Raw genomic sequence first — 19720 nt, 5'->3', positions numbered from 1 at the left:
ATTTATTAATTACGCTTAACAGACTTCCAAAGCTTTCTAGAGAATTTCAAAATATCTTGTTTGTTTTATTCAGATGGGATAATAAAGTTTCCAAAATTAAGTAAGTACCTTATCTTTGAAGACATGGGTAAATCTAGCAGAGTTAGAAAATAGTTTTTAAAAAATCAACACTCCTAATGTGCCAGAAGAACTGCATGCTAGTTGGGAGACTGGCAGCCAAAGCCAGGTCGCTAAGCTTACCTAATCAGGCATTCCACAGTTGGAAGGTTCCACAGGCAAAACTCACTTGCATCTAGCCCAGAATACCTGCACTAGAGTCTAAGCTTGAATGAAATAGATTCTGTAGAGCTTTCTAAAGCCTCTGGACTAGGAGCTTAAAACAGGCTACCTAAGCAGGTAAGGTACAGAAACTTATCCCTAAAGCAGTCTTGAGAAGCAAGGTGTGTCCAAAGTGTTGACGTCTAGGTGAAAAACCTCCATGAACTAGGACGGAAAGTTACGAGTTAATGACTTTAAAAGGTTTCTCTAAGGTAGAAATAATCCACCTCCAGCCCTCAAAAAGATCCAGTTCTTTATAAACTGAGAGGTTTCTCAATTGTGAAATACATTTTTTAAAAACTCACCTTTACACTTGCCTTCTGTAAACTGATTCTTGATTGAAAAAGACTAAGTTTAGATCTATAATAAAAATAGAAAAGTATGTTTAATAAAATAATCAAATTATATCATAATAAAATTACTAAATATTACTGAATTATTTTAAATGACTTTTTTACGATACTGTTCTAAAAACGAATTTGAAAATGGAAAACCAAGAGCAATTATTATTTTCCTTTATTTTATTACAGGAAGAATTTAATATTATGGTAAAATAGGAAATATTAGGATTAATAACAATATATTGAATAAAAAAATTTGACAAAGAAAACATCAAAATATATTGGTGTCTCCTAATAAACGAGAGTCACAATTTATAGGTTATTTCCAGTATCATACAATTTTACACACTTTAGTTCTTGCAAGGAAGGTCAGACAAACCCAGGGACAACCAACCTATAGAGGCAAGGGTTAAGCAGGCTTTCAGGGCTGTGTGTCCAAGGCTGTAACAACACCAGGAATGTGTTCTACTGGCTGTAGAAAGCCCTTACTTCCATTATTTCCCCCATTAAAAGTTCTTCTTGTTTGGGTACCTGCATATGTGCCCCCTCTACTCTTAAGGGTATTCTGAACGTACTGAGAAAGTCCCTGGACCCTCTGCCCTGTATGATTTTGTTCTCTCTATTTAATATTCTCCCACTCTGGTGTTCTTATCTCCCTTGATCCTTTTAAGTTCAGGAAGGGAACCATAATCTAACAGTCAGTAGCAAAAATATGTTGATTTGACCCAAATAACTGGAGATAACCATAGGGTGAAAGTCAACACACAAATGCTAAGGAGCAAGCAACACTCCCAGGACCAGTGATTTTTTTTTTGAAGGTGCAATGTTTGTCTTGACTACAGCGTCATGGTGATTGCCATGGGAGAATTCAATGCATGTGCTGGCAGCTGTGCCCCATGAAGTAAAGTTGCAGACCAATTTGGGATTGTAAGATGGAGCAGCCAGCCTCTGCCAAGCCAATGTAAAGAGGATAGCAAATGCAGCCTCTTGTCTTTCTAACAAGAGAGAAAACATTCAGGGATGAACACATGTGCATCCCAACTACTTGCCCATCGTTAAAAAAAAATACTGGTCTAAGATATTCCTGTTATTTTCTACCTTGTCATATTCATATTTCATGGAGTTTTTGTTTTTATTAATCAGATTCCTATTCATTTTGATCTAGAAAAGCAAAGGCCACAAACTCAAATCTTAGAGAGAGAGCCTTTCAGGGTAAGAAAGACTGTTTTGGGGGTATTTCCAGTTCTTCTTTTTCCATGGTCATTATCCAAATAGACCAAGTTGCACCTGGATCTTCCAGTATGAGGTTTTAACTTTCTAGCTTCTGCTTTATTTGCTAATCTTCATATACTTCTTGTGTGGTATTAAGGTAGGCATCAGAGATAGAATAAGACAGTACTTTCTATCAAAGATAACAATCTAGAAAAAATAAGACAGGATTTTTACAAACCATACACTACACAAATACTGAACTATATTGTGTGCTACTCTTTACCATCTACCCTTCAAATGTTAACATTCCCTGGGGTTCCAAACTCAACTTCTCATCTCATTCTATGTATGATTTCATCCTTATAACTATCACCTGATAGGCAACTGACCCCCAAAGTGAGATCTTAAGGCTTAAACTCTCATCTAAGCCAGCTATTTGACTACCTACCAAACATATTTAATTCAGTATCTCCCAGGCTCTTCAGAATCTACATATTCAAAATGGAACTCATTATGTCCTTCAAAATTGTATACCTCTTCCTTCTATGGTCTCTCATCATCTGTTAAATCATCTATCAAAACTCTATGTAGTCCAGTTTCATTTCCACTTCCTGATCTTCCTCCCCATCTCTATTTGGGAAAATCATATTTATTCTTCTAGATTCTGCCCAAATGTCACTTCTATAAAGTCTTTCCTTATCATTAAGCAAAATTAATCTCTATATTTTCATGCTTTCATAACAATGTTTTCACATTACTACTGTAAATTACTAGTGACTAGGTGAATGATTTTAGGCATTTAATTTCTTCAAGTTTATTGTGAATAAACAAATCATAAAGTTACTTTTAGATACATTTTCTAATTCTAGGTTTTAAACTTCTTGAGGGCACAAAATTTAGCTTACTCATTTTTGTACCCAATATAAACATTTAGTGAATGAATGAAGATAAAGAGGCACTTCTTACTCTTGTATTAAATTAATTTTCCAGAAAGGTTACACACTGAATTACTATGTCTAACTTGTTGTACATCTCTGATTTTGTCCTATGTTAGAAGGCAGTTCCTTGTGATCAGCTCTGTGAATTGGACCATCAAATCCACACTTCTTAGGAATAGTCTACCACTGTTCTCATTTTTACCCAGTGAGCTATGGCTAAATTAGGTATTTAAATATGCTCTACGAATTTATCAATTCTCTGTTCTAGAATCCCTGGGAGTTTAAAAAACAAGTTCCAAAAACCACCGTACCAGGATATTCCTAACAGAGATCTCCTAATCTAAAAACTTTAGGTCGGCCGGGCGCGGTGGCTCATGCCTGTAATCCCAGCACTCTGGGAGGCCGAGGTGGGAGGATCACTCAAGGTCAGGAGTTCGAGACCAGCCTAAGAAAGAGCGAGACCCCGTCTCTACTAAAAAAATAGAAAGAAATTAACCGGACAACTAAAAATATATAGAAAAAGTTAGCCGGGCATGGTGGCGCATGCCTGTAGTCCCAGCTACTCAGGAGGCTGAGGCAGTAGGATTGCTTGAGCCCAGGAGTTTGAGGTTGCTGTGAGCTAAGCTGACACCACGGCACTCTAGCCCGGGCAACAGAGCGTGACTCTGTCTCAAAAAAATAAAAAAATAAAAAATAAAAAATTTATTAAAAAAAAAAAGTAAAAACTTCAGGTCTTTGTGAGAAGATGAGTTCACTGACTCTATGAAAGTACAGGAAATATTTGTATGCTCAAAAAATAAAACAATAAAGAATAAACTAAATTGGGGAAATATTAAGTATGTTTTTCTGTAACATCAAGTACTTGATGAGTATTCACTTACCATCTCTTGGTACTAAATAAACTTTCTAGGAGCCCCTGCATTTTCACAAGTTGCTAATAAGGTTGTTTAAATTTCCTGCAGATAAAAACCATATTAGAAAGACAGGCCCCTCCTGGCTGGTCTGTTTGTATAAGTGTTCAAAGCCTTCTGATTTCATGACTAGGAATTCAGACTCCTAGATTCTGCATCGGTCAGCACATTGAACCAGAGTCTCAGTTCTCCTTCTCACAGACCTCTTCAGAGTAGAGTTCTATAACATAGGTTTATTTTTTCTCATCAACTTTTTACCTTTCCTCATCATTGCAAAAATCTCCATCATTTGCTTTGTATCTCCTTCTGTTACCAATTGCCAGTTCCTCTTCCTTGTTATTCTCAAAATAAAGGACTTGTAATTCATATATATTGAAAGGGAAATTCATACAATTGCTAAAGCATACATTAAAAGTCTATTTACTAGAATTTCAGGTAGAAGAAAGAACAGTGCCTGGGGCAGGGTTTCTATATGGAGGTCAGTGCTCTTGTTCATTTCATGTGTCCATGGTCCTCCAGGGGCATCCTGAGGATCAGAGATTTCCAACTACAACTAATTTAGAGTCTAGCATGAGAAAAATGAGGCTCTTAAACCCTGATATTCAGACACCATAGTAACTTTAACTAGAATTTTGATAAGCTTTCAAGTCTGTAAATACAATGTTCATTTGTCTTCTTTCCTTTTCAAAATTTAATTTAATGTGGGAAAAAACCCAATGTAGCAAATATTCCCATTTTGCTATATTAAACTGAATAAAAATCGGCCAATATAAAAAATGTGATCTAAAGTATACAACATATGTAGGTCAAATGAAATCAATGCTACCTGAGAATGAGTCTATGGCCTGTATTAACAAAGTATTAGCAAAGATAACCTTTATTTGCATAATCATTTCTTCAGAAATGCTAAAACACATACTTTGCCTCGATGTCAGCTTTCTCCCGTACTGCATGAGCCATCTGTTCAGTCTCAAAGTACTTCTTTTTGCCTTTAGCTAAATCTTTCACTGTCTCTTGTAATTCAGTTTGGATCTTTGTTAACTGGTCCACACACTGTAAAACATAAAAGTGCAATTATTGCAATTTCAGTTTTCAGGCTTACAGAAAATGACTTTGTCCTAAGGACTACACATTATGCCTTCAGGAAGGAAACCCAGGAGAAGAATCAGCACTTTTAATGTCCTTCAAATTACTCATTCAAATCCAGTAAACAGCTGGTACTCCTATCTCACATACTACATCAAATATTGTCACAGTTTGCCTAACAACTGTGCTTTGAGAAATAACCTGAGTGCTGCTGCTGACTGACATTAAATTAAGGTAAGGCATAATAAGAGCTACTATGAAAATGCTCTTACTATTGGAGATAAAATGGCAATAAAGGCAAAAGAATGCAATCCTATATTTCTTCACAATCTTAATAAAATCTCTTTACATGTTTGGGTAACTGATGGTATAAAGGGTACTGAAGAATTGACCCCTAGTCACGGAGTGAAACCTGAGAATTCTGATTTGATAAGCCCAGGATGAAGGAGAGAAGCAGGAAAACTGCATACCACAAACAATTATTTATTTAATAATGTTCTTCAATCCTCTGATCACATAACAGTTATTCATCAAAACCATCCCCTGCCCAACCACTTGGATACACATATACATTCTAGGAGAAGGGATGGACATGATAATTCAAAGAAATGTTTAATCAATAAATTCTTATGACACATTGCGGCCAAAGTAACACTGGATCCTTCTTGCTATCCAAAGGAGGAGTCATTTCCCCCAGTTTGAAACACACCACTGAGAAGTTTCATAGCCCAAGGCCAGCTCAGAGAAGTCACCAACTAAAAACTTCTGAGCCTGTAATACCACTGGTAGAAACTGACAAAAGCTCAGGAAAGCAGGAGACACTGGTGAAGGACTATTGTGCAAGGCGACCAAGGACATGAGAAGAGCGAGGATAAAGCAAGAATAAACTTAAACTTACACATATGGCACACAGGCTACTTTCCCAGAAACTGTTAGGTGTTAAGAAAGGACTACTTTACAGGGGGTGAGAGATCTATAAGGTTCTGTGTGGGTAGGTAAAAGCAAAATAACCACTCACATTTATCAAGCACTTAATAAGTGTCAGGCTGTGAATAAACAGTTTAAAAAAAAACAAAATAAAACCCTTTCTCTTCTGCACAAAAACTGGACCGTTGTTTAACTTTCTGGGTCTGTGTTTCAATAGAAACCTGATGAGAAGACCCAGTGTCAGCTGTGTTATTAGGCAACATTGCTATGAACCCTGACACAGGTAAATTGCATCAATTTGAAAGAAACTACAAAGGAACTATAAATATCTGATAAAGAAACCATGGCTTTCGGCTTCTGTGAGTACAGTGATTCCTGTATCTGGGGATATCCCTTGTAGGGACCCTAGAAGCTCTGTCTACAGAGGTGTAATAAAAGATTTTAGTCTCCTAGGGCCTAAGGCTGGCCCCACACATGTGCGTCTCACTCCCTTGCCCCAGACCTCTCACCTGGAGAACCAAACAGAATGACTGGTAGGCTATGTGAACTGAGACATACGCTGGTAGGAGAATTAATTCCATTAATGCCAGATGCCACTCTGCTGAGAAATTGCATTTCCTGTACTATGTCCTTCTACGTAACCTCTTGCATGGTGTGGCCTACGATAATCACGAGAGTCTGAATGCTTAGTTACACTTAAAAAGACCCTTGTGGGCATTGCGCAGGCCCTATGTTTCGCAGTTTATAGGTATTATCACATTTCATTCTTAAAATGACTGTGAAAAAGTTATTCGGAGTAGTAGTCCCATTTTAAGATGAGGAAATAGACTCAGAGGTTAAATAATTTGCTCAAAGTCATACACCAAGGAAGTGATGACCATGTAACCCATTAAAGTGTGTACCCTAGTTTTGTGATGACCATGTTTTTAAGGTCTCATATAGAGATACTTTACCTTACAATAGTAAGCTTTTTGAAAAAAATTCATATAACACAAAATTCACCTTTTTAAAGTATACAATTCATGGTTTTTAGTATATTCACAAGGTTGTACAACCATCATCATGATCTAATTCCAAAACATTTTCCTCACCCCGAAAAGAACCCTGTACCCATTAGCAGCCATTCCTCATTTCTCCCCAACCTCCCGGGAACTACTAATCTACTTTATGTTTCTCTGGATTTCCTATTCTAGATATTTCATATAAATGGAATCATATAACATGTGGCCTTATGTGTCTCACTTCTTTCACTTATCATAACATGTTCAGGGTTCATCCAAGTTATAGCATGTATCAGTACTTCATTCCTTTTTCTGCTCATTATATGCATATACTAAAAGTAAGCATTTATCTTATAGAAAAATCTTTCCTCTTAAATTTTAATAGCCCTGGGGGGACAAGAAAAAATTGTAATAGTCCTTATTGTATACAAAGCTCTTGTTTAATAAATGATACAATGACAACCTGACATTCCCACAGAGAAGTGCTAAGCTTCCTAATAATGCTGTGTTTGCAGTTGTGAAGAGCTGAGGGAGTGCTCCATGGCTACAATTTGATAATAAGAACCAAAAATTGGGCATGGTCTGAAAAATACAAGTGTGTTTAATGGGAAAATGTGATAGGCTACTTAAAAGAGTCAGGTATAAAGTATCTATACCCAAAGTGTTCCAAACCGAAGGTGCCTGGCCTCAGGTAAACTAATCAATGTGGTTTAGGCCGAAGGGAAGCCCGAAAGTCCTGTAGTAATATACATGCACTGAAAAGGCCTGCTAATTTTTTTTTTTTTAGTTCATCGATTTTCTTTATTGCTTTTGTTTTCTATTTCATTGACTTCCACTTTGATTTTGATTATTACCTTTCTTCTATTTGTTTTGCATTTATTTATTATTTTTTTATTTCAGAATATTACAGAGGTACAAACATTTTGGTTACTTGAATTGCTTCTGCACAGTTTGAGTCAACGTTATAAGTGTACTTATCACCAAATAGTGTGCATTGTATCCATTAGGTGTGTATTTACCCATCTCCTTCTCCCCTCTCCCACCTTCTTGATTTCTGCTGAGTTTTACTACCATATGTGCACATGAGTTTTGATCGATTAGCTCCAATTTAATAGTGAGTACATATGTTGTTTGATTTTCCATTCTTGTAATACTTCACTTAGAAGAATGGTCTCAAATTCCATCCAGGTTGTTACAAAAGGTATTAGTTCACCATTTTTTTATGGCTGAGTAGTGCTCCATGCCACATTTTATTAATCCACTCATGTATTGATGGGCACTTGGTTTGATTCCACATATCTGCAATTGTGAATTATGTTGCAATAAACATTTGAGTGCAAGTGTCTTTTTGATAAAATGACTTTTTTTCCTTTGAGTAAATACCTAATAATGGGATTGCTAGATCAAATGGTAGGTTTACTTTTAGTTCTTGGAGATATCTCCATATTACTTTCCATAGAGGTTGTACTAGTTTGCAGTCCCACCAACAGTAGATAAGTCTTCCTTTCTCTCCACATCCATGCCAGCAGCTGTTGTTTTGGGACCTTTTGGCTTGAACTTCCCACTCAAGAAACATAGGCTGGCTGAGCGGATAAAAAAATACAAGTCAAGTATCTGCTGTCTCCACATCTAACCGACAAGGACTCATTCAGATTCAAGGTGAAGGGATGGAAAACAATATTCCATACAAATGGAAAGCAAAAGAAAGCTGGTGTAGCCCCTCTCACATCAGATAACATAGACTTCAACTCAACAAAAGTAAAGAAAGATAAAGTTGGTCATTATATAATGGTGAAGGGAACAATTTCACAAGAAAACATCACAATTCTAAATATTTATGCACCCAAGATTGCCCAGATTCATAAAGTAAACCCTACTTGATCTAAACAAAATGATAAACAGCAGCATCATAATAGCTGTAAACTTCAACACCCCACTGACAGAACAGGACAGATCCTCCAAGCATAAAATAAATAAAGAAACAATGGACTTAAATAGGACTCTAGAACAAATGGGACTAACAGATATTTACAGAACATTCTACCCAAAAACAAGAAATATATGTTCTTCTCATCAGCTCACAGAACATTCTCTAAGATTGATTACACCTTAGGCCACAAAACATGTCTCAACAAATTTAAAAAAATAGAAATTATACCACGTATCTTCGCAGACCACAGTAGAATAAAATTAAAAATCAACTAAAACAGAAACACTCAATTCTACACAAAGTCATAGAAATTAAACAACCTACTGCTGAATGCTTATAGGGTTAAGGAGGAAATTAAGATGGAAATCAAAAGATTCTTCAAACTAAATGACAAAGGAGACACAAGTTATCAAAATCTGTGGGATTCAGCAAAAGTGGTCATGAGAGGAAAATTCATAGCCTTAAAATGCCTACATCAAAAAGACAGAAAGATCACAAATCAGCAATCTAATGAATTGTCTCAAGGAACTGGAAAAGGAAGAGCAAACCAATCCTAAACCAAGTAGAAGAAAAGAAATAACTAAGGTCAGAACCAAATGATGTCCGTAACAAAAGAATTATACAGAAGATTAATGAAACAAAAAGTTGGTTCTTCGAAAAGATAAACAAAATTGATAGATCTCTCATTAGATTAACAAGAAATAGGTAAGAAAAGACCCTAATAAGCTCAATCAGAAATGAAAAAGGAGATATTACAACTGATACCACAGAAATACAAAATATCATCTCTGATTACTATAAAAATCTCTAAGCATATAAACTTCAAAGTGCTGAGGAAATGGACAAATTCTTGGAAACACACAACCTCCCTAGGCTCAGTCAGGGAGAAACAGAATTTCTGAACAGACCAATATCAAGCAACAAAATAGAAGCAACAATAAAAAATTTCCCAGCAACAACAACAACAAAGGGTCTGCTAATCTGACTATTGTAAGAAGAAAGTAAACACTGTAGGTCAAAGGTTTCCCTGGGAATTGCACACCATCTGGATAGAGTCTCAATATATCCATACAAATAAATATCATGGGTACCTGTGCATGAGCAAACATTCGCACACACATGCACTCACAAATATGTGCATAGCCACTCACTCCTTACCTCTCTCATTGGAAGAACAAGACATCTGTCCTTAATCCTGAGACCAAACATCTTACAGAGATTTAATTCATTTCATCTATAAGAAGTTTTAATTAACAAATTACTTTCTATATGTGCCACAATACCAGATGTATTTTGTTATAATTTGTATCTTTAAAAGAATTTCTCTAGTAAACTCAACTTGATTCTATTTCTACTTGCTTTCTCCCCTTTACCTAAGTTTCTAAAATACTGCATCAAACATTATTAGAAATAGCTTGTGTGCACAATGAAGAGATCTCCAGTGATCCTTTCTTCTCTAGCATTCAGTAAATTCACAATGAAATATTTTCTACCACCCAAGTGAACTGTTTCAAAGTCAGAGTAATTTGGATTCTTATAAGTGCTCTGTACATAGCAAAATACCAAAAACATTTGTCAAATAAAAATCATCAAACTTAATTTGCAAAAGAAAAGATTACCTGGGATTCCCTTTCCAATTTTTAAAATAAATTTCTTCTATAGGAATCCAGTTTTCTGGAGTGGACTAAGTTATATACTTAAACAGAAGCTTAACGATGCCTATATTAAGAAAAGCCTTGGTGTATATACCCAAAGGAAATGAAATCACTACCTTATAAAGATATTTGCATTCCCATGTTCATTGCAGCATTATTCACAATAGCAAGATATGGAAACAACCAAAGTGACTGTTGATGCATAAAGAAACTATGGTGTATATATGTACAATGGAATATTGTTGTGTTAAAAAAGAAGATCTGCCATTGCCACAACATGGATGAACCTGGAGGACATTATATTAAGTGAAATAAGCCAGACACAGAAAGAAAAATACTGCATGATCTCATTTACATGTAGAATATTAAAAAAAAAAAAAAAAAAAAAGAACAGGAAAAAAGTTGAATACACAGAAATAGAAAATAAAATGGTGGTTACTAGGGTTGGGACAGGGGAGGAAATGGGGATAGATACAAAGTTGCAAATATGTAAGATGAGTAAGTTTAGAGATTTAATTGTGTACAACGTGAGGACTATATTTATTAATTTTTTTTTTTTTTTGACAGAGTCTCACTCTGTTGCCCAGGCTAGAGTGAGTGCCGTGGCATCAGCCTAGCTCACAGCAACCTCAAACTCCTGAGCTCAAGCGATCCTCCTGTCTCAGCCTCCCGAGTAGCTGGGACTACAGGCATACGCCACCATGCCTGGCTAATTTTTCTATATATTTTTAGCTGTCCATATAATTCCTTTCTATTTTTAGTAGAGACGGGGTCTCGCTCTTGCTCAGGCTGGTCTTGAACTCCTGTCCTCAAACGATCCGCCCACCTCGGCCTCCCAGAGTGCTAGGATTACAGGCGTGAGCCACTGCACCCGGCCTATAAGGATTTTTTAAAGATTGTATAGGATTTAGAATTAGGAAGTAGTATATTCAAGTTCCTGCTCTGTTATTTACTACCTAAGTCTCTTATAATATTTTTCTAGCCTTAGTTTCATCATTTGTATAATAATATTAAATACTTATATAACTATTACATTGTTTTAAAAATCAAATGACACTATAAGGAATATGGTAGCAGTTTGTAAACTTTAAAGTTTTATAAAAATGCAAATCAATATTTCAAGAAAGGTAAGTAAACCTAGTATAAATGAGAAAGTATAGACAAAAGCATAGCTAAGTAAATATAAGAATGGCCAAAAGTCTTAGTTTGTTGTGGCTCTTGTTCTGATTTATAAGCAAATGTCAGCATACAGAAAATGATTTGGAAAAGGCTAAGATATAACTCTCATTATAATCATTCATTATCATTCTCATTATAATCTCAGGCCATTCATAATTGTAATGTGCCTGTGTTTCTCCCCAAATATTATGAAAGAAAATAGCCCTGGTAGAGCAACTTTTCAAAAGAACATGAACTTTAAAATGTTGTAGAGAGATAATTTTAAATAAAAATTGGTCTGATCATGATGGAATAACTTGGATCAGACTACCTTCTGTAGTCTGGAAACTGTAAAAGTTGGACAAAATACATTTTTTAAAGCTGTCAGCATTAAAGAACAACAATGTACACTGGTCTGAAGGGACTATGAGACCTGTGAGAAGGGAAATACGCCTAGGTGAGCTCTACATTAAAGTTGACTTTTTTTCCTCAGGGCATTTGTTGAATCATGGCACAGAGAAATACGATATAAAAAAAGTGACATTCTTGTTAGACTGTGGAGACAGAGGTTGGAGTTCAGCAATGCCAAAAGAGCAGGAACTTGAGAGGCAAAGATCTGGAACTTGCGGAAAAACAAGTCCAAAAATCTGTATGAAATTTCCCCTTGAGTTAGTAATTGACTTCTTTTTTTTTTTTTTTTTTTTTTTTTGAGACAGAGTCTCACTCTCTTGCCCAGGCTAGAGAGCCGTGGCGTCAGCCTAGCTCACAGCAACCTCAAACTACCAGGCTCAAGCAATCCTCCTGCCTCAGCCTCCCAAGTAGCTGGGACTACAGGCATGTGCCACCATACCCGGCTAATTTTTTGTATATATATTTTTAGCTGTCCATATAATTTCTTTCTACTTTTAGTAGAGACAGGGTCTCGCTCTTGCTCAGGCTGGTCTCGAACTCCTGAGCTCAAACGATCCACCTGTCTCGGCCTCTCAGAGCGCTAGGATTACAGGCGTGAACCACCGCGCCCGGCCAGTAATTGACTTCTAAAAGGCATGTGCTTGGTGAAACTCCAAGAAATCCAGTAGAGAACAGTAGCTGAGAGGCGAATGACTGAGCAGAGATCAGAGGATCAGAGCAGATACATGATGTTGAGAAGACAAAAGTTAGAGTTCAAGTTAAAGTAGAAGGGTCTTGGTAAACACCCTTTCAGTTAAAACCCTAGGAGTTAAATGCAACAGACCAGCCCTAAAAAGCCTAAAATCAGACCGTAACAGGATCAAAGTGATCTAATAGCATGCCATCTGTCCGCCAGAAGAAAATTTAACCCTCTTTGGAAATAACATGTTCCACAGCCTCTACAATTTTTATCCACAATGTCCATCCAACACTGTAAGGCAAACTAGAACAGCAGACTCAAATAACTGAAAACCAAGAAAAAGAGCAGATAGTAAAATCAAATGTATAGTGATTCAGATAATGAAATTATAAAAGAGATTAGGAGAAACACGTTTAAGAAGATAAAGGAAAAACATGAAGAATTGTATCAGAAACACAGAATATAATTTTAAAAAGTCAGATACAAATCCTAGAACTGAAAAATACATTAAGATTTCAAAAGATAAGTTTTAAAATCAGATTAGAAACAGCAGAAAGAGTATTAATAAACTACCAGATAGAGCGATGTTAAATATTCAGATTGAAGTACAGAGAGAAAAAAGGGTGGAAATACAGAAAATGCAGAAAAGGTACAAAAGACATATGGACAGAGTCAAAAGGTCTAACAGCACAAAAGTCGTAATTGGGAGGTAGATGGAATTGTTCTGTTGGAAGGTTTTTATATTGTTCATGAGATGGTAAAATACTAATTCAAGGTAAACCATAATAAATTAATTTGGAACAAAGTTTGGGGAATAGTAAAATTACTGATTCAAGGTAATATAATAGGGAGATATATTGGAATCCCAAGGGCAATTACTAAAAGAATAATATAGGATTATAAAATTAAGAGGCTAACAGTGGAGGAAAAATTAATAATACAAAATAAAAGAATGCAAAAAAAATATAAGATTGCTCAATATGACTAATTGTCAGGGAAATGCAAATTAAAACCACAATAAAATATTACCTCATACCTGTTAGTGTGGTTATTTAAAAAAAGATTAAAAATGTGGCAAAGTTGTAGAGAAATTGGAACCATTGTATATTGTTGGTGGGAGTGCAAAATGATGCAGCTATTATGGAAAGCAATTCTGGCCATTTTATTGAAACTTTTGGGAAGATGGAAAATCTGGATGGCTATCTGTAAGATTTATACATATGGCAGTGGCCATTTTATTGAAACTTTTGGGAAGATGGAAAATCTGGATGGCTATCTGTAAGATTTATACATATGGCAGTTTGGGGGCTACCATTTGGAGAGAATTGCAAATGAATGAAGTCACTGAGAAAAGCAGAGCTAATAGATGAAAAGAAAATCTAAATTCTAATACCATCATTTCAGCCCCGTGCCTAAAGTTCTAGAATTTTCAGTTATACAAGCTGATACATTCTCTTTTTGGCTTAAGCCAATGTGAAGTGGTTTTCTGTCATTTGCAATGTCAGAGTCCTAACAGGTATGCCCCGTATGTACTCAATGTTTAACAATTGCTTAGATGGAACATAAACAACATTATTATCAGTTATAGTATACAACAAGCTAATTCACAGATATGAGGACTCATCAAATCTCACCAAACACTGCCCAGGAATATTGGTTAAATTCAACTCTGAGAGCCATGCCATGAAGGGAAGAGAAAAGCACCAGAGGTAGCTAAATGATTTTAAAACATTATAATATTGAGAAAGGTAAAACTTTCCAGTAATTCAACTAGAGATTTGGTAAATACACTGAAAATTTTAAAAGCAGTATTTTCTCCTGGCTAGGAAGTTACAGTAGTCTTAATTCTCTGCCTCTACCTTCCACGTAGTTTCTGAACTATCAGAAACACACATACACACCATACACACATTTTCTTCCAACTCAAAACCATCGGTCATAGGTCACAACGTTTATTCACCATGTTTGCTTTGAAAAAAATATTTTTGGCAAAGATAAAACATAGGCATTCTTAAACAAATGTATTTAAAGCAACTGATATTAGGCAAATGCTCTAAAAAATTTTTTACATATACACGCATATACTTTTTTTTTTTTGAGATAGAGTCTTGCTCTGTTGCCCCAGGTAGAGTTCAGTGGTGTCATCACAGCTCACTGCAACCTCAAACTCATGGGCTCAAGTGATCCTCCCACCTCAGCCTCCCAGAGGGCTAGGATTACAGGCGTGAGCCACTACTCCCAGCCCACATATACATTTAATATATTGATTTCATGCTATTGAAATCATCTTTGGCAAACAGGGAAGATTAGGGTTTTTTAGTTTTTATTTGTAAAACAGTTCAGAAAATCCAAAGAACAATTAGAATCAAAACACTGGATGGCTTCTAAAATATTATTTTTAAAATAATTACTTTAATATTTTCTAAAGTATTAATACTTCCACAAGAAAACAATTACTTATTAGGTATCATGGAAATCTCCATTTCTGTAAGTCTATTTCCAAAAGGGCACAATTCAATCATCTACTTTTAACAGCACTTAAAAAAAAAAAAATCACATTAAACAATGACATTTTCCTATGAACTTTTTATTTCTGTATAATCAAAGAAATAGGTCTAGTTGAAAATCATTTACTCATGTGAAACCTTATAATTAAACTTTAGACACCATTGGTTTTTTTTTTTCTTTTCTTTTTGGAGACACAGTCTTGCTCTGTTGCCCGGGCTAAAGTGCTGAGGCATCAGCCTACCTCACAACAACCTCAAACTCCTGGGCTCAAGCGATCCTCCTGCCTCAGCCTCCTAAGTAGCTGCAACTACAGGCCTGCACCACCACATCCAGCTAATTTTTTCTATTTTTAGCTGTCTGGCTAATTTCTTTCTATTTTAAGTAGAGCCAGGGTCTCGCTCTTACTGAAGCTGGTCTCAAACTCCTGACCTCAAGTGATCCTTCCACTTCAGCCTCCTACAGTGCTAGGATTATAGGTATGAGCCACCATGTCCAGCCTCCACTGGGTTTTTAAAAATAAGTTTATTATATCGGTCAAAATGTGTCAACTTCCTTTAAATTATTATATAAAATGGTTCACGCTGAAACTAAGAAATTAATGTAATTCTTGCTTTTCAAGAAATAGTAGGATTAATAACATTATAACTATTTTGATATAAGCCACACTATACCAACATTGTGAAACTAAGATCTATTTACTTGAGTTAAGCTGAAAAGTGTTACTTCTAAGAATTGTTTGCTGAGCTTTCCAAACATCCATAGATTCACATTATAATCACTTTTATCAGTTAAAAAATACAGTAGTTAATGGAAACATGTTAAGATGAGAAAATCCTAGTAAAATGTCAACCAGAAACATTTGTGATGCTCAAAGTTTTAAATACAATTTAGCATAATCTTGCAGGTTACAAATGTAGTACTGACATATTAAATGCATATAAAAATAAAAATAGACACAATACCCTTTTTAGTTGCTGTTCTTTTAAGCTTCTCACTGTCCTTGCAGGCTCAGAAATGAAGTTTTTATAGTTTTCACATATATTGATCCGAGACTGGGCTACCTGCATTGTTCCCTCGAGAAAGGATTTCCAAACAGGATACATGCTCCTAAATTCAAAGAGGGATAGAAAAGTATTAGGCAGGGAAAGGGAAGAAGTTGGCTAACCTGTTCCTCACTGGCTGACACTGACAGAATAAATGTCTTCTTTATAACTGTAAATGTATTCAGACTGGCTTATAGGCAGTATCAGCACATGTAAGAAGAAGCATGGCATATACTCTATTCCTCTATAGCTCAACAATAGGGAGTTTTGATTCATTAGCCATTAATAATAATGGAGCAAAGGGATATAAGAAATACAATTCTAGACAAAGCTAACACTATAAAAATTAGTCAGTATTTCAGACTCTCCAAGCCTTTCATGGTCACAGGGTCATCATTATGAATATCAAGTTTTATTACTTCATTAAGGCATTTCCTAATTTTACAGATGAGGTAACTGAGGCTTAGAGAGATTTAGATAATCATTCTAGGTCAAACAAGAATGTAGCAGTATTGACATATAAGACAAAAGCTGAGTACCTCTAAAGTATTAATATATTCTCTTTCAAATAAATCGTATTTTTACATAAACTGATGTGGCTGGAAAAATATATCATGAACAATTGCTTCTGTGATTGAGAAGTCTATTTTGTCTGATAAAAAAAAAATCTATAATTTGTTGCTCTACCTCTGTCTCTCTCTCTTGTAACAAAGCTTAGCCAGCATCACACTGTGCTTTGGTGTCATTCCAAGCAAATCCCATCACCTTTGCTTGATAAATGTGTTCACCAATTTCTTGGTATAATCAAAAAATTATTCAGCCTTTGCTTTTTCTAGTCAATTTCCTTTTCAAACTTCTCTACTATGTTGGTAAGAGCCTTAGCCAATTCCAGCACGCTCTTACACTAGTTATAAACACATTTTATAACAATGGGAGGTACTTTGTTTTTAAAAATGAGTATGTACAGTAAAATTTTGATAGATTATGATATTCATCTCCTGAGATTTCCCTTCTGTTCATATGGATTTTCTACTATAGCAACGTATAAGACCATATGCTACATAAATTCTAGCTGTGGGTCAATAGCTGACAGTGTAAAAACAAGAAAAAGAAAAACTGCCTCGGTCCTTATCCTAGTTAGAAGTGGAAAAAAAAAAAAAAACTTGACAAACTATAGTTTTCAACCAAGGAGGCTAATGAATTAGTTCATACACCAGATGAATCTGTTTGGATAGAAATATTCATTTAGGCAGAGGTAGGCCAGGCGTGATGGCTCACGCCTATAATCCTAGCATTCTGGGAGGATCACTTGAGCCCAGGAGTTCAAGACCAGCCTGGGCAACATAGCAAGACCCTGTCTCTACATATGCCTATAGTCTAAGCTATTCAGAAGGCTAAGGCTGGGGCAACAGAACAAGACCCTGTCTCTAACTAACTAAATAGGCAGAAGTGTATCACCATCCCTTTGGAAAGATTCAGCATAAACAATCAGCATAAAAGCACCAGACTTAAGATTTAAGTCTTAGACTTATGATTGAAAATTAAGAATAGCAAAATTAATGCCCTCCATGGCCTTACAGCATGACAACCAATGGAACTTACAGTGTCAACTCACCACAGGCCCTCCTAAGCAGTCCAAATAAATTTTCTCAGAAAATACATTGAGAGAAAAATTCAGTACTATGCTTTGTAACTATTAATTTATACTTAATGAAATCACAATGAAAATGAAAAAGAACCATTATGAATTGTGATGGGGGGAGGAACCCTCCATTTTCATTCATCCCTTTGCCCCTTTAACTGCTGCTTACCCTTCAAATCTCAGCTTAAATGTAACTTCCTTTGGGAAGTCTTTCATGATCACCACCAAGCCAATCCCCAGACTCAGTCAAGTTGCTCTTTGTTATTTGTTCATGGCTCCAGCACTTTTCCTTCAATTGTAAAAAAAAAAAAAAAAAAAAAAAAAATTTTTTTTTTTTTTTTTGAGACAGAGTCTGGCTCTGTTGCCCTGGATGGAGTGCAGTGGTGTCATCATAGCTCACAGCAACCTCAAACTCATGGGCTCAAGTGATCCTCCTGCCTCAGGTTCCTGAGTACGTGGGACTAACAGGCATGCGCCACCACACTCGGCTAATTTTTCTATTTTTAGTAGAGACAGGGTCTCACTCTTGCTCATGCTGGTCTTGAACTCCTGAGCTCAAGTGATCCTCCCACCTCGGCCTCCCAAAGGAGGCCGTGAGCCACTGCACCTGGCCAAATTATAAATATTTTTATGTGGTTTAGTTAATGTCTATCCCTCTCACTACAGTGAAAACTCCATGAAGGCAGGGCTGTATGTCTTGCTATTGTATTCCTAGGACCCACTAAGTATAGAATGGTTACAATAATACGTGTTGAATAAACTAATGAATGAATGGATAAATGTACAAATTATGAAGACTGTACAATAAAAAAATAAATCTCATTAATAAAAAGAGAGTTTATAAAGAGACCTTTAGAGATTAGGTGGTTTATATAGCAGGCAAAAATATCCTGAACAATGAGATACCACGAAAAGCATAGAATTCAGTTACCAGTCAGAAGACCGACGGTCAAGTTCTCGTTTAACCAATATAATCATATGTAGCACACCTCACTATACTTTCATTTCCTCAGCTGGCAAATGGGGAAATAACAAAAATACATGCACCATGTAACTCACAGGACTATTTTAACAATTAAATGCAAAAGATGTGAAAACTCTTAGTACACAGATTCTTTTAAATGAAAAAATGGTAATAGTAGCAGAATTGTGACAGAAATAGAAATCTTGTTAGCATAATAGTGGTACTTCCAATGGTAGTGATGTTTCCATTCTGATTAAGAAAAAATATTGCTGTTCTACTTCATAAGTCTGAAATTGAAGAAAAAAAAGAAAGAAAAAGAAAAAAATAGTCATGGGTCATAGAGTGATTTTGAAAAGAATTTTACTTCATCAGGTTTCACATGAAGCAATTCTGAAGGATAAGGACAGGTATCAAGCATGTATGGTATTTTGCTACTCCGCTCAGTTCAGGAAATGAGGGAACTTTAAGAAACATAGAAAGAAATAAAAACTTCTCCTCAAAGATTGATTTTTAAAAAAAGGGTTAATAGAAAATAGCATTACAGAAGTCTAGTTTCCAGGCAAATTAGGGTGGTTTAATGAAATTAAATGGTGCACATATCAGATTGGCAAACAATTTAAAAGACTGATCATATGCACTGTTAGTAACAAATAAAAAGGAGCAGTTTTAAATCACATTAGAAGAAATATAAAATCTATTGATACAGTTTATGCAGATCAATTTCCAGTATCAACATTTAAATGTATAAACCCTTTGACTCAGGATTTCCCCCTCTGAGAATTTACCCAACAGATAATCTCATAATATACAAAGATATACCTATAAGTGTTATTCACTGCAGTATTATTTACAATAGTAATAAACTAAACAACTACAAATAGGGGAATGGATAATAAAACCATAGTTTATCTAAACTATGGCACTGAACTAAAGCAACCATTTAAAAAAATGGGGGGATCTGAACCTACTGGCATGAAAGGATGTCTAGAATAGACT

The 19720-nt window shown here is 35.6% G+C and overlaps 1 protein-coding gene across 1 annotated transcript in view; it reads right to left on the bottom strand.

Annotated features, from left to right (window-relative positions):
* The window catches only part of FCHSD2 (FCH and double SH3 domains 2), a 250399-nt gene that overhangs the window by 117451 nt on the left and 113228 nt on the right, over positions 1-19720 (bottom strand). Inside the window, exons 5-7 of the mRNA XM_069469292.1 lie at positions 16038-16182; positions 4640-4773; positions 624-678 (exon numbers count right to left, since the gene is read on the bottom strand). Of these exons, the coding sequence (XP_069325393.1) occupies positions 624-678; positions 4640-4773; positions 16038-16182 (334 nt within the window). The remainder of the gene's footprint in view (positions 1-623; positions 679-4639; positions 4774-16037; positions 16183-19720) is intronic.

The sequence above is a fragment of the Eulemur rufifrons genome, chromosome 6 (genome assembly GCF_041146395.1).
Source record: "Eulemur rufifrons isolate Redbay chromosome 6, OSU_ERuf_1, whole genome shotgun sequence".
Taxonomy (NCBI): Eukaryota; Metazoa; Chordata; class Mammalia; order Primates; family Lemuridae; genus Eulemur; species Eulemur rufifrons.
The sequence above is the reverse complement of the archived record's forward strand: the minus strand, read 5'-3'. Positions and strand labels throughout refer to the sequence as shown.